The sequence below is a fragment of the Scyliorhinus torazame genome, chromosome 1 (genome assembly GCF_047496885.1).
Source record: "Scyliorhinus torazame isolate Kashiwa2021f chromosome 1, sScyTor2.1, whole genome shotgun sequence".
Classification (NCBI taxonomy): Eukaryota; Metazoa; Chordata; class Chondrichthyes; order Carcharhiniformes; family Scyliorhinidae; genus Scyliorhinus; species Scyliorhinus torazame.
The window spans coordinates 126,391,933-126,407,374 of NC_092707.1; the positions used below are offsets into that span (position 1 = coordinate 126,391,933).

At 44.2% G+C, this 15,442-nt stretch overlaps 1 protein-coding gene across 2 annotated transcripts in view; it reads right to left on the reverse strand.

Moving 5' to 3' along the window:
• LOC140412023 (discoidin, CUB and LCCL domain-containing protein 1) overlaps nt 1-15,442 on the reverse strand; it is a 236,370-nt gene that overhangs the window by 27,291 nt on the left and 193,637 nt on the right. The window contains exons 11-14 of one of the 2 annotated variants that reach the window (XM_072500787.1): nt 14,380-14,478; nt 5,360-5,450; nt 4,608-4,645; nt 2,308-2,433 (exon numbers count right to left, since the gene is read on the reverse strand). In XM_072500787.1, coding sequence (XP_072356888.1) covers nt 2,308-2,433; nt 4,608-4,645; nt 5,360-5,450; nt 14,380-14,478 — 354 coding nt within the window. The remainder of the gene's footprint in view (nt 1-2,307; nt 2,434-4,607; nt 4,646-5,359; nt 5,451-14,379; nt 14,479-15,442) is intronic. The other variant, XM_072500789.1, reaches the window with a different exon arrangement.

Below are 15,442 nucleotides of genomic sequence, written 5' to 3' on the forward strand. Positions count from 1 at the left end.
CTGCCAATTTGAATGCGACTCAGGCAATAATTCACATATTATTACCTGCTGAAGAGGATTCAGAGAATATTACAACGGATAATACCAGATATGCGTGTGTACACATAACAAGAAAGAATTGGCAGGCTGTGTCTCTTTTCTCTTGAAAAGAGAAGCCTGAGGGCAGACTATGAGAGATTTTGATGGGGTGTGTACAGAGAGAATATTTTCTCTTGTGGGAAGAGCTAACTAGAGGCAGTCAATATAAGATAATCACAGATAAATCCAATAGGGAATTGAGAAGAAATGTCTTGACCCAAAGAGTGGTGAGAATGTGGAACTCATTACTACAGGGAGTGGTTGAAGATAATAGTGCAGACATATTTAACAGTAAGCTGAGCAAGCACATAACGGAGGAGAAGGGAATAGAGGTTCACAGTGGTGGATTTAAATGAGGAAAGATGGAAGGCAGCTCGAGTGAAGCATGAACACCAGCATGGACTGGCTGGGTCGAAGGGCCTGTCCCTGTGCTGTACATCCTATGTAATCCTCTGATGGCTTTTGGCCCATCTTGCAAGTGCTGGCCCTGAAAGAGCGATCCATTCTTCAACCATTTTCCCATTGCCAGTCAGTTTTTCCCTTTCAAGCATCTATCCAAACTCCTTTTTGAAAGCATTTGTGGAATCTACTTTTACCATCCCTTTAAAGGCTGTGCATTCCAGATCATAAGTCGCTTTGTAAAAACACTGCTGCCTCACAGAACCAAGGACCTGGGTTCGATTCCGACCTCGGGTGACTCTGCGGTGTTTGCACCTTCTCCCCGTGTCTGCGTGGGTTTCCTCCGGGTTCTTCGGTTTCCCCCCATAGTCCAAAGATATGCAGGTTAGATGGATTGGCCATGCTAAATTGCCCCTTAGTGTCCAAAGGTTAGGTGAGGTTTCGGGGATAGAGCGGGACGTGGGCTTAGGTACGGTCTCTTTTGGAGGGTCAAATGGCCTCCTTCTGCATGGTAGGGATTGTATGATTTATCTCCCCAGTGGTTCTTTTGCCAACTAATTGGGATTGTTAATGAATATGCTGAACTTGATCAGAGGTCTTTGTGTATTTGCTCATATTTCAAACTGCGTTGCAATGTGTTATTGATACCGCCCATGAAATTTAAGTAAATGTTTAATAAAAATGTAAAACATCAATTAAATTAGTATCAATTAAAATGTGCACAAATCCCTGCACTTGCTTCTCTGAAATACCAGATGGCGCTGTGTCTTTATTTTGATGAAAAAATATTATTAACTGCACTAAATACCTATAAAAAGATTTGAAATTCCACTGTTTATTTATCAAAGGTTAAGATGAACATTATTAAAATTAAGCCCTACATCACTTTAATTCAGAAATTCAAAGCAAAGTGGTCAAGTTTGTAAACTATATTAAACTATGAAGGACAGTGGAATTAGAGGAGGCAATGTGGAACTGACAGAATTGTTGGATTCCATACAAAAGTTAGGCTGAACAGATATCCACATATTCTGTGCCCCGGAAGAGTGTTCGGTTCAGGGAATTCATCCCTGAATTGCCACATTCATTGGTCCGCTGAAATCTTTGCCAAACCCAAGGTATTCTCAGCCAGAGTGTAGCATTTGTTTTATTTATATATCCGGGCAGCCATTTTTAAAGGTTGGGTGGACAGAGCTGGCTTATAGTGCAGTACAGGCTGCTTCATTGAATACGTACACGGTTCAGATAGACAGAGTTTTGATCTCCAAGGGAGTTCAGGGTTAGGGGGTGGGGAGTAGGCTGGAAAGTGGAGTTAAAGAGACAATCAGATCAGCAATGATATTTCTTCAAGAGAATGCTAAGGGGTCTTTTTCATCCATCTGAAGGAATAGATGGGGGCCCAGTTAGACTCTGCTAGGTTATCCTCTAGGGTCAAATACAGAGCTGACAGTCTTTCAAGAGTGGCCACTTGGATGAGGCATGCAATTGTTTGTTTAACTTTACTCCCGAGATAAATTGATTTTTGTTAAGCAAAGATGTCAAGGGATATGGATCAAGGCAGGTATATAGAGTTAGGCCACAGATCAGCCATGATCTCATCAAATGGCGGGATTGGCTGGAGGGGCCGAATGGCCTACTCTTGACCCTATGTATAACAATAATAATAATCTTCATTGTCACAAGGAGGCATACATTAAAACTGCAATGGAGTTCCTATGAAAAGCCCCTAGTCATCCCTGCTTTCAAGGTAAGAGGGGAGAAAAGGAGGGCAAACTTTATAATGAAGGAAAAATGTGAAATTTATTGATGGAAAAGATATAGATCCAGTACCTGACATGTCATTTTCAGTGAAGTTCCTGCTCGATCCCTCCTCACTGGTGTAAGTAATAATCTCGGACTCAGTGGGTTTCAGCTGACCTCTTTGACAGTTTTGCTTTGTCACTGATTTGTCACAAACTGAAGATAAAAAGGAGCATGGAAAATAAACAACTTTTCTAGTTGGTCACCTTCATGCATTCCAAACAAATGAAGAACACTTTAAAAAGTACCTGGTGAGCAATGAAGCACTTTGGGAGATGAAGCTCAATGGAAGCTCAAGGAACTGTACCCTTATCTCCCCACTGTACAGCTTTCTGGACTTACGGTTCAGCAATTTCAGATCATAACGACTGTTCCTATGTATTTGGATAAGGGCTGGAGGTAACGGTCCTGTTATTCCATTTACACCTCCTCTAGACCCATTATGGGCGGCATTCTGATACCCCAACTGCATGTATCTCGGTGACATGCCATTCGCTGGTGGTGGGACTCTTTCTTCTTGCCACTTGTCAATGGGATTTCCCATTGAAGCCACCCCACGCCGCCGGGTAACCCGCAGTGGGGTCTGCTCCCAGCGGGAAAAGCGAATTCCAACAGTTGTAGAATTCCGGCCAAATGATTCTTGTCCCAAAACCATCTTCTTTTTGCCTGTCACTTTGGTCACTTAATCTCTCTTATTTTCACCCAATCCCAGACCTTCCCTTTCATTCTTTCCTCACCCGCTTTCCCAGCCTCTATACTTGCTGAAACCTGTTACATCTCTAACCTCTTCCAGTTCTGACAAACGGTCATTGATCTGAAATGTTTACTCTGCGTCTTTCTCTCCAGATGCTGTCTGACTTGCTCAGCATTTCCAACATTTTCTCTTTTTATTTCTTAGGTTACATTATACAGAAGCAGCTGTTATCCTGAAAAGGTATTGTGCCCTGCCGATACACTCTGTGCCGCCAGCTACTTTCAAAGGTCGCTGTGGAGAACAGGCATACGAGTGAAACAGGGTTTCCTGGTGACATGGGGTGGATTCAATGGGAACTCCCATTGACAGCAGCAGGGCCAGAAGACCCAGCCAACAGCGTGCCGCCTCTCGCTACCGGAAAACACGCCGCGGGGCAGTGCAGAGAATCTTGCTCAACAGTACAAGTGTCCCAACAAAGACAATGGGCTTCAAATTGCTCAGTCATTTAAAGCAATCCCACCATTGCTCTATTATAAGTGGAAGGGCCACAAGACTAGGATCTAGATATGTTAGGCACTGGCCTTTGTGGCCAAATTCCTTTGAGCAGAAGGCACTTTACTGCTCTAGATGTGGTGAAGAGCTGTCCTTCATAGTTAGATGTCTATAAACATTGTGGTTCGTTACACAGCAAGGTACTTGAGATCCATTAAAATACCTGCACCATCCATGCCTATGTAAATCCCGGTCCAGAGGGCCAGAGAATCACAGAGGTGTGGAGAATCCGGTGCCGAGCCATTTCCAATGCTTCGGTGCCCCGCTGGCGGCAGCATCGAGGTTTACACCCCAGACTTGGCACCGGATTCTCCACACCTCTGTGATTCTCTGGCCCTCTGGAACGGGATTTACGTAGGCATGGATTGTGCAAGTATTTTAATGCTACCGCTACCAGCGGCGGAGAATCCAGCCCAAGGTTTTCTTTTGGAAGAAGAGAAACTGAAAGGCCGATAACCAAGGACACAGAGTTAAGGCGATTTTCAAAAGAACCAAAGGCAACAAGAGCCAGAACTGTTTTTGAGCAACAAGTGGCTAGGATTTAGAATGCGCAGCTTTATATGGTGCTGGGTTCAAATTTAATAGTATCCTTCATAAGAGCTTTGGATAAATACTTGAAGGAGAAACATTGCAGGAATATGGGACCAACTGGGCTGCTCTTCGAAAGATTCAGCTCAATGGGCTGACTGGACTCTTCTGTGATCTACAATTCTGTGATTTCCACTCAGCCTCTTAAGAGGCAGAGCTGTTGTCCACCCTTTTCAGGGTCAGGAAGAAAGTGAGTGAACACTTATCTGTCATTTTCTGTTACTGTGTACGTATTGACATTTGGGTGAGGATAGAATCAAGCCTAGCTGTGATGCTGTCCATTATCAAATAGCTAGCATAGCCAGCCTGATGATGCTCACGGTCTTGACTTACACAAAGCCACCGAGATGAGATATTGGAGGGTCGCCAGTGCTCGTGGATCTACTGCACAGTAAGATTCAGTGACTTTGGGACAGTTTGACAAAGTTTGGTTGTTACAAAGTCAAATATTAAGTGACAACCTGCCTCAATTTGAAAGTTAACAAAAACAGTTTACCTTCTATAAAAGAACAGTCCATTCTTGGTCCAGTCTTCCTACACACAATAAAATATCAATTATAGGTATCTGTACAAACACAAGATCTCATATTTTACTCAAATAACAATTAAGTTTGTCAGATAAATTACAATTTAGATCAATAAAATTCCTCAAAATGAGCAATTTAAACATTAAAAAATGCAAATAATCTTTCAACGTTTTGTCAGCGTTCAGTTTTTCTCATGCATATCAGTATTTTGTTGCTTTGGTTTGTTCACTGCTGTGCACAAATTCTACTTAAATAACACCATATTTGCATAATGCATCCTAATTACAAAGGGTTAAAAAAGGATTAATGCGCATTATCATTTAAAGTAACATTCTTTAACCTCAATTCAAAAGACTCACAGGAAGTGGCAGCTCATTGCGAACGTTTACAACTCCCATGACTTCTGTATTTTAAAAAAACCAAGCCAGCAGGCTTTTTTTTCAAAGATTTAGTGTCATAACCTATTTTTAAACCATCAACTTTCACCAGCTACTATCCACGCCTGATACTCTTTCACCCACCAGCGTTGGGTGTTTTAAGAAATACATTTCTCTATGAAGAAACAAAGTTTTATCATAATGTGACGCGCATACTCTCAATCAACTAAAAAAAAACCACTTAATTCTAAAGGATTAGGAGCAAAGAGGTCTACTGAATAGGTTTGAACTACCTCTTCTGTTTATTGAACGCTGCATTTTTATCAGTATATCAGATGACTCACCTTTTTTTGCAGTATAGGCACAGCAAAAGGGCAGCTGCCGAAATGATTACTACAAAACCAACTACTATAAGTATCACCATTAAATTAAAACCTGCAACAAAAAAAAAGAGCAATATAAATTACAGCAAAGATTTGATTATAATTCTAAGAACCTGAGTATAAATTGACACCGCTTAAACTTTCTTCATGAATGCAAGCTTCCGTCTTTGCTCTCTTTCCATGGAGGCTGCAGAGTTTCCTTTTTTCAAATAAATTTAGAGTACCCAATTCTTTTTTTTCCAATTAAGGGGAAATAAGAGTGTGGTTAATCCACCTACCCTGCACATCTTTGGGTTGTGGGTTTGAGACCCACCCAGACGTGGGGAGAATGTGCAAACGCCACATGGATAGTGACCCGGGGCTGGGATCGAACCCGTGTCATCGGTGCCATGAGGCAGCCGTGCTAACCACTGCGCCATCCCCGGCTGCAGGTTTTCCTAGTCGGGAATGGATGCCGGGGTTGAATATCTATGAAGCAAGGGCTCAGAAAAGGGCATATTATAAATAAAAAATGGATCATTCCTGAAGTCTTGCTTAATACTTTGGTCAAGTAAATTTAGTTTTCCTTTGGCTTATTGACCAAGATTTTAAATTTCTACTGTTTCTAAAGTTCATAACCATTTCAGAGCAATTTCCCCTCCACCTTAAAAAGGTTGTTAGTGTCTTTTGTGGTTGCACAGACAATGACAATCCCCTCCAGCATGATTCTTCACGTGGTACACTGAGAATTGGGCACGTTCTACGATTGTGGGACAGAATTGCTGATTTGATGTCCACAAATATGGGAGTAGTCCTTCTTAAAACCTTTCTTCCACCCAAAGCAAGGACCACTGAGGTGTAATGTAGTATCCCCACTGCTACTCCCCAGCAGTGACTATATCCCACAGTAGGGATTGAATCTGAGGTCATTCCCATTTGCTAGGCTCTCCAGACTGGTGACCTGGTCCGGACAAAACTAGGCACAGAAGCAGACATAAGCATGTGCTTTGTCTGCTTCATATGCCACTGGGTCTAAGACTAAGACTGCAGCATCTGCGGAGGAAGGCTTTATTGACTTTTTACCATTCTTTGCGTGTCTCATTTTTCATTGAAGCTGTTAACTTGAACCATGTACTTTCCTTCTCTTGAAAAAGGAGAGCTGGCAGTAACAAATCTTCAGTCCTGCACTGCTAAATAAATGAAAGGACACAGTATATTTCCTAAGGTGAGATGCACTCTTCAGAACTGTCCAAATACCTGCTCTGAATGTGCGCAACTCATTGCTACCAATTCATCTCAAATCGGAACGTACAAAAAGGTGAGAAAAAAAGTGTTCACCCTTTCCACTAGGTGGTGCAATCTCACACTCTGCCTTCCTGAAGTGCTAGCTCCCAGGAAAGGCAAGCGCAGGGAGGGAAATCTTTGGCCAATTTCAGGAAGAACTCTTAAAAGAAATTCTCCTCCCACATACTCAACTAATCCTGATCCATCTCGGAAGTCTTTGGTCGTCAGACACTGCCGTGTCCTTTCTAAAATTATGATGGTGTACCCATTCTTACGATATCCACTGGTAAACCAGTCAACTGGATAACAAAAACTCTGAAAAGGAACACCCCCTCATATCTCTGCTGACGTTTTGCCAATGTATTTTACAAGCTTGCTTATTGCTTTTAGTTTCAAATATCTCCTCTAAATCTACTTTTGGAATTTTAATAAACTTCAATTTTACCCCCGCGAGCCTACATATCTCCAAAATTAATGACCCCAGTTTTCTAAAGCTTATCCTCTTAAATAAGAGATCTAAGTTGAGATATCATTGTTGCTGCCTTCCTCTGCACTCTCTCTAGAGCCTCTATATCTAACCATCACCAGATGTGGGGGCCAAAGTGGAACACAATTAAACTGCAAAGATACAAAAGACTTATATAAGTGAAGAACAATGCTTTCACTTTATTGAGGTGGCAATATTTCCTAGAACTTTTATTGCTTCCCTGAAGCTACCACACATTATTTATGAATCTTTAGTGACCCGTCAATGATTTCCCCTTCCTGCTCTTGTTACTGTTAATGGGCACTCTCGCATGGAATACCTTGAGGTTCCTGGCACCTGTATATACCACAGCAATACTACACACTGAGTGAAATCTTCCATTTATGGACCCGGTCACATTTTATCTAAAGCAATTTGCAACTTACTACGCTTCGCCTTCTAATCAACCTGCATGCACATTTCTGTTTTGCCAGTAGGTTTCTGATGTACTATCAATAACCACGAGATGTTGAGCCTCCTGCAGCTGGAACCAGAATAGGAGCAGCGCAGAAGAGCATATATTTTTATACGTCACCTACTGGGAGGAACAAGCAGGCTGGGATTTACCGTGTTACCTGTAGTACAGTGGTAGTACCGTAATACGCATAGTGTGTTACCAGTGGTGTTTACCACATTCACCCCCTGTTTTAAAAAATGTCCAGCGGGGGTGAGAACAATGTTACAGATTGAGTCTGTCGGGGGCCTTGACCCTCCGCCGTGATCGCCTCAGTCCTGGTGGTGATTTGGGCGCCGATGCGGTCACCTGCGGCTCCGGGAGCGTGTTGTCCTCTCCTTCATCACCCAGTAGTGGATCCGGTGAGGGGCCGGATGCTGTTGGGGTGGGGGCCGCGGTGAGGTTCGCTGGTGGGAGGGTGAGCGGCGCAGAGGCGAGGGGTGCAACCAGATGGGGAGGGGACGGTACCAGGTCGGGGGTGGTGACGGTTGTGGGTGGGGACCCAGCGGGTGCCAGGTCCCGGAGGGGGGGCAGGGTGTTTACCACAGTTTCACTATTTGTGCTTTTGTCAAAGCCACTATATAAATGTGACATGGCATAGCGTCATCAAAGACAAAGCTGAACCCTTCCAACTGATTATTTCTCTGACGTGTCTGCCGTGTTTGTGAGTCTCCACACCAAGAGACTGAGAAATGGGTCACGTGTTTGCCATTATCTGGAGATATGGAGCGATGTGCCAGTCGGGAGGGACACACTCACTTTATCCAAATGCAGAGCTGCAGATTGGCTTCGTCAAAGTTTAGGAATCCAAGTTTGTGGAGTTTAACAAATTCAAATTACCCAGCATACTCCGATTGAACATTGATCCAACTCAATGAACATGGAGAACAATCCTCCAAAAAGCATTAATCCTCACTTTTTCTGGAGCGGAGTAAAAAGCATACCAAGTTGGGGAATTTTACAGAGCTGTTTGTCATGGCTATCAGATGACCTAGCCTACCACTTAGATTGAAGGTGTGTCATCATGAAGCCACCTTGACCCTGACAGGAATCCGGCTAACTTGGTCATTAAATAGCTAATGAGTGAGGCCACGGTATGCAAAATGTCAGCTACTCTGGTGGAGCCTGGAGGGAAGTAAAACAAAAATCAAATCTTCTAAACAAAAAAGTGCCATATTGGGTCCCTTCTGGGTCTGCTCTGCATTCCTGCTGTGTTGACCAGGCGAGAAACTCACTGCTGCCTTCCACTCATGTTAAAATTGCAGTCAGACCCGATCAGCTTTGAGTTGCTGTCTTTGCCAGCAGCTAAATATCAGGAATAAGCAGATAAAAATCTGGAATCATCAACTCCCGCCACCTCTGAGGTAAAGAAGTAACTTGGTGATTTTAACTGCTGAGCTGCCTAGTTTGAGGTCTTGACTGTTTATTTAAATGACAATAATCTTGATGCAATCTGAGAAGTGCCCAGTGTCAATTGAAGAATTAATCATGACTCATGGGGGAGGGATTAGCCGCACTCCTTGTGGCATGTTTCTCGCCGGCAGGAGGCAGCCTGTTGTTGGCCGGCGGCAGGATCTTCTAGTCCCGTTGCTTTCAATGGGATTTCCCAGTGAATCCACCTCCTGCCACTGGGAAACCCACGGCGGGGGTGCGCTGTTGGCAGGACCGGATGATCGCACTGGCATGAACAGCTGGAAGATCTCGCCCCATGTAATATTTCCAAGTTGGCAAGTGGCACAAAACTAGATGGAAGGGTGAGTTGTGAGGAGGATGCAAAGATGCTTGGAGAGGCTAAGTGAGTGGGCAAATATTTGGCAAATGGAAGACAATGTGGAGAAAGGTATTGTTATTCACTTTAATAGGAAACGCAGAAACAGAGAGTGTTTCTTGAATGGTGAGAGGCTGGTCCCAGGCCCCACCAGGGACTACAGGCACATTATTAAACACCAGGTAAAGTACCCAAGTGTGTATAAAATAATTATAAGCAAGCGTAAAAGGATATTATAAGACAGTTATTATACTCTACTGAACTCTATCATTCAAAGTGGTTGTCGCTGGCAAGGTCAGCATTTGTTTCCCATCCCTAATTTACCCCATTAACTGAGTGGCTTGCTAGGCGATTTCAGAGGGCAGTTAAGAGGCAACCACATTGCTGTGAGTCTGGAGTCACATGTAGGCCTGACCGGGTAAGAATGACAGATTTCCTTCCCTAATGGACATTACTGAACCTGATGGATTTTACAGCAATTGACAATGGTTTCATGGTCATCATTATAGTGACTAGCTTTCAATTCCAAATTTACTCACTGAATGAAATTCCACCAGCTACCGTGGTGGGATTTGAACCCCTGTCCCCAGAGCACTCACCTAATATAATAATAGTAATCTTTATTGTCACAAGTAGGCTTACATTAACACTGCAATGAAGTTACTGTGAAAAGCCCCTAGTTGCCACATTCCGCCGCTTGTTCGGATACACAGAGGGAGAATTCAGAATGTTCAATTCACCTAACTGCACATCTTTGGACTGTGGAAGGAAACCGGAGCACCCGGAGAAAACCCATGCAGACACAGGAAGAACATGCAGATTCCGCACGGACAGTGACCCAAGCTGGGAATCGAACCTGGGACCCTGGTGCTGTGAAGCAACAGCTACCTACTGATATTGCAACTATGCTGCTATCTCCCTCTGATTCACCCGTATTATTAATTGCAGCTCTACAATGTACTCTATTGAAGTCAAAGATAAAACTTAAAACGCTCTACTAATAAAATTATGCCCATTATGGAGACAATTAACAATTTCTTAATTACAGAATCAAAATTATACTGTTGGGCAATTGTTTCAAAGTTATATCTTTCTTTTAAAAATGGAAATATATTGCACGATCTGGACACTTGGTTGCTGACTTCAAGATTTTTTAAAGAAGGATTCTAAGTTTGTCATTGGATTGGGAGCATGTCTGCCTTTTGGGAAGAAATCACCTGAACAGCATTGAAGGGGAATTAGCTGTTTGTTATGAACTACAACCATTTTAACGGATGGGAAAAAAAACTAGTAAATGTGGGTGATTTATTGGGAATCACATGGCAGAGACAAGCTTCACGTTTTGGACCTGTTGTTGCTGAAATCAAGTGTGTTTTGGTGAATAAGCTGAGAAAGAAGGCTGCCCTGACTTGCTTTTTCTCTGCCTTGCCTGAAATTCCCTGTGTAGTTGCCTATGTTTTAAAAAAATAAATTTAGAGTACCCAATTCTTTTTTCCAATTAAGCGGCAATTTAGCGTGGCCAATCCACTTACCCTGCACATCTTTTTGGGTTGAGGTGGTGAGACCCACGCAGGCACGGGGAGAATGTGCAAACTCCACATGGACAGTGGCCTGGGGACAGGATCAAACCCGTGTCCTAGGTGCCGTGAGGCAGCAGTGCTGACCACTGCGCCACCGTGCCTGTGTAGTTGCCTACCTGCTGCCAGAGAATCTTCATTTAAGTATAACTTGTCTGAATCATAGAATTTACAGTGCAGAAGGAGGCCATTCGGCACATCGAGTCTTCACCGGCCCTTGGAAAGAGCACCCTACTTAAGCCCACACCTCTATTTTATCCTTGCAACCCAGTAACCCCACCTAACTATGTGACAATTTATAGTGGCCCATCCACCTAACCCGCACATCTTTGGACTGTGGGAGGAAACCGAAGCAGCGGAGGAAACCCACACAGACATGGGGCGAACGTGCAGACTCTGCGCAGACAGAGACCCAAGCCGGGAATCAAACCCGGGCCCCTGGCGCTGTGAAGCAACAGTGCTAAAAAGAATTGATCCAGCTCTACATTCACCCCCATGTTGAAGCTTTCTTGGTGAGAACCTCCATCTGTTGTGTCTTCACATGAGGAAGTTCTAGATTGACAGCTTCGAACCCTGTGGACTTTATCCTGTGGGTTATAAAGTTTATCCTTCTGTAAAAGCTTCTGGAGACCCGATAAAGGCGATTCAAACATAGGTTAGTAAAAAGAAAAGGCCACAACGCGGTGTACAATACATAGGTCCCAACCGGGACTAGCAATCGTGCGCATACTAATCGGGCTATCTTTTAAGGGTTGATTTTACGAGCCCTAGCTGCAAGGCCTCTGCCCATCAGTGGGGAAGCTTGCGTTCCATGAGAAGATCAATTGGGTCGTCCCCGTTGGTCTCAAAAGGGTTATTACATCCCTCCGCCCCAAAGTCCATAGGACCCTCTGTTGTTGGATGCAGAGGAAGTCTCCTTTGCTGCTTTGTCCGTGGTTGTGCTTCCAATGAATGTGAAGCTGGGTTGGGGGTGCAAGACGTATTGGGGAGCGTCATTTCCATGCTGACTATCAGAGGGGTCCTGTCAGAGGTCTATCACTGACCATACTGTCATCCGAGAGTATGGAGGATTCTGTCTTCATATTTCATGTCAACCTGTGTCCTGGTCCTTGGAGAGTAGTGCTCTCTGGCTCATGGATGGTGGGCAAGTGGGACGAGGGGCTGGTTCATCTGGCGGGACTACCTCTGGTGTTGGTTCTCTGCCTTTGAGATGGTCCACTTGCTTGCATAAAGTCCGTTCTCTGGTTGTGATGGTGCAGGAGACTAGTATGTTTTCTCCTCTAGGGTCCCCGGTACCCACCAGGTTCCAGACGTATACTGCATGCCTTGGTTTGAACCCTCTGTCCTGCTTCTGGTGGTCATGATACCTCTTCTAGAGGTCTTGTTTTTTCAACCACCTTCCCACTAAGATTGAGAAATGTCAAGCTTAGATGAGTTCCGAGCTGTTGGCCCATCAGTAGCACTGTCGGTGCTACCTCAATCGTCACGTGCCAGTTTCATTTCAACTGGCCCCATGGTTTGCTCCTTCATGTCCCTCTTGAAAGTTTGCACTGCCCACTCAGCCAGACCATTTGAAGAGAGGTGATATGGGGTGACCTAAATGTGCATTACTCCATTCATCTGCATAAACCCCAGAAATTTCTCACTAGTGAAAGGGGTGCCGTTATCGGGACCGGCATCTTTGGAATACCATGGATGCTAAACAATTGTAGTTTCTCTATGGTGGCTTGTGAAGTGGTGGACGGCATCCAGTATACATCTGTCCGCTTTGAGTGGGCATCAATTAACAGCGGAAACATTGACGCCAGGAAGGGCCTGGCGAAGTTGGCATGTAAATGCACCTGGCCACTCCCATGGGTGGAGCAAAGCTTATGGGAGGGGCTTTTGAATTTCTTGGCATGCCGCAAACTGCTGCATCAACCTTTTGATATTGCCATTGAGTTCTGGCCACCACATGTAGCACCTGGCAAGCATCTTCATTTTGGACACCCCCAGATGTCCCCTATGCAAGTCCTGCAAAATGGCTTTCCTGACTTGCCTTGGAACTAATACACAGACTCCCCAGAGGAGAATGCTGTCCTCCACACTAAGCTCCTGTTGCTTGGTTGTGAATGCGCGCAGTTCTTCAGGAAGTATCCTCTAAAGCCCCTCATGTAGGACGATGTGTCACAATTTTGCCAATTCTTTTTGAATTTTTGAGGTTGTGACAGGTAAGTGCAGTCTAAACGTCCAGAATCACAGCCCAAGTTTTTATTTGACAATATAAAAGCAGCAGGAGGTCCGAGAAGGTGATTCAAACATAGGCTTATTTTCTAGCCAAAAGAAAACACGGCGTACAGCAAATATTAATAATAATAATCGCTTATTGTCACAAGTGGGCTTCAATGAAGTTACTGTGAAAAGCCCCTAGTCGCCACATTCCGGTGCCTGTTCGGGGAGGCCGGTACAGGAATTGAACCGGTGCTGCTGCCTTGTTCTGCATTACAAGCCAGCTATTTAGCCCACTGTGCTAAACCAGTCCCAACCGGGTCTACCGATCATGCTGGTTCCAATCTGGGCCAGATTTTAAGGGTTGATTTTACGAGTCCCAACTGTTAGACCTCTCCGTTCATCAGTGGGGGAGCTTGTATTCCACGAGCCTCACGGGAAGATCAGTCGGGTCGTCCCTGTGGGTCTTGTGAGGGTCATTGCACCTGCAAAGTCCTTCTGTGCAGCGACCTTGGGTGGGATTCTCCATCCCGCTAGATCTGCTTTCTGGCGCGATTCGCCCCCGCCAGCAACGGGATCCTCCGTCACGGCAGCCAGCCAATGGAGTTTCCTATCGTGGCCACCTCCACGCCGTCGTGAAATCTGCGGGTGTGTGTGCGCTGCCGGCTAAATAGAGAATCCTGCTCCCTATCTGTTTGTCCTTTGTTTGTTTGTGTGTGTATGTGCTGGGGTATTTTTAAAAAGGGACAGATAATTATACTTCTGGAGTACAACTGTGTGTGCAACAGTTCTTACAAGTCGTTTTAAAAAGGAACTTTTGTCTGAATTTCATTCTGAGTTTATTGAAAAAGGTCTTGTTAAAGTCTCTTTTATTCTCGATCTAACAGCAGCGAAGGTAAATAATTGGCCTTTTCGGTGAGTGAGTCAAACTTTTAAACGAATGGTATGACCTGCGGAGTAATGGGGCCAGAGAAACTGCGCACTCCTCCCATCCCGGCCCTAGCAATACTCATGTAGTAAAGCTAACAGTCTACACCAGGATCTTTGATGATGGGTTACACTTGAGCCAGTCTTCTTTTTTACAGACACTGACATGGTGAATTGTGGATTTCTAGCATTTTTTATTTTGGTTTCAGATTTTAAGTATTTGTTGTCTTTTCTGCCTCTCTGCACTTTTCACATTACCTGGTGTGTGTTTCTCTACCACTACTGGATCTGGCAGAGTGCTGCTTTCCGTGGGGGGACCCGTTGGCTTTGGCAAAGGTTTTGAACTACGAGGATTACCTGGAGATAAACAAAGGCAGAGTGAACAACCAAATGCAGTCCAGAGAGTGACACCTTAAAACAGAATCATCTTCAAACCCCAATGCTTCCTTTGAAAAGCTTCCTTCAGTAGTTCCAGCAGCAGTGAAAGGGTTTTCTATACATTCCCCTGCAGGATTAGTAGTCTCTTCCTTATACTATAATTTATGGTCTGCTCCTATATTTCCTTCTGTTAACCTCTTCCCCCTTCCCTCTTTTGTGTAAAACAGAGTATTGAAGAGCACTGATAGCGATCACATTGATTGTCTGAAATTTAGCATTCTTGTGTTTGTCCTGATGAGTGCAAGAGCAAAAGCTTCAGCAACATGTCCCTCTATTCAGCAATATACAAACACAAGGTACATCTTTTGGGTGAGCATGTGAGAGTTAGTTAGCTCAGTTGGCTGGACGGCCAGTCTGTGATGTGGAGCGACGCCAGCAGCACGGGTTCAATTCTCATACCGGCTGAGGTTATCCATGAAGGCCCCACCTTCGCAAACTTGCCGCTCACTTGAGGTGTGGTAGCCCTCAGGTTAAATCACCACCAGTCAGCTTTCTCTCAAAACGGGGAGAGCAGACAATGGTCCTCATGGCTTTGTGACTTTCACTTCCATGTGGTAATTATATACAGATGTAAATAACTTTGTAAATTGGTTATTATACCCAATTGGCCTGCATTGATCATTACTGTGCTCCATGAAAGACAAATAAAAACTCCACTAATAAATTTGAAAAAACAAATTCTAATGTTTTCTTAATTACAGGATACAAAATAGAAAACAATTTATGTTCTTATGATTTACTGTCCAACCCGAAGTGTGCTTGAGAAGTTGGAGTTAGCAACCTAGTAATTTGTTAGGGTAGTTTGGAATCAACAACACCTGGAGCCAGAGAGCCCAGACCAGGTAAGAACAGAGGATTTCCATTGATTAGTGAATCAAATGGA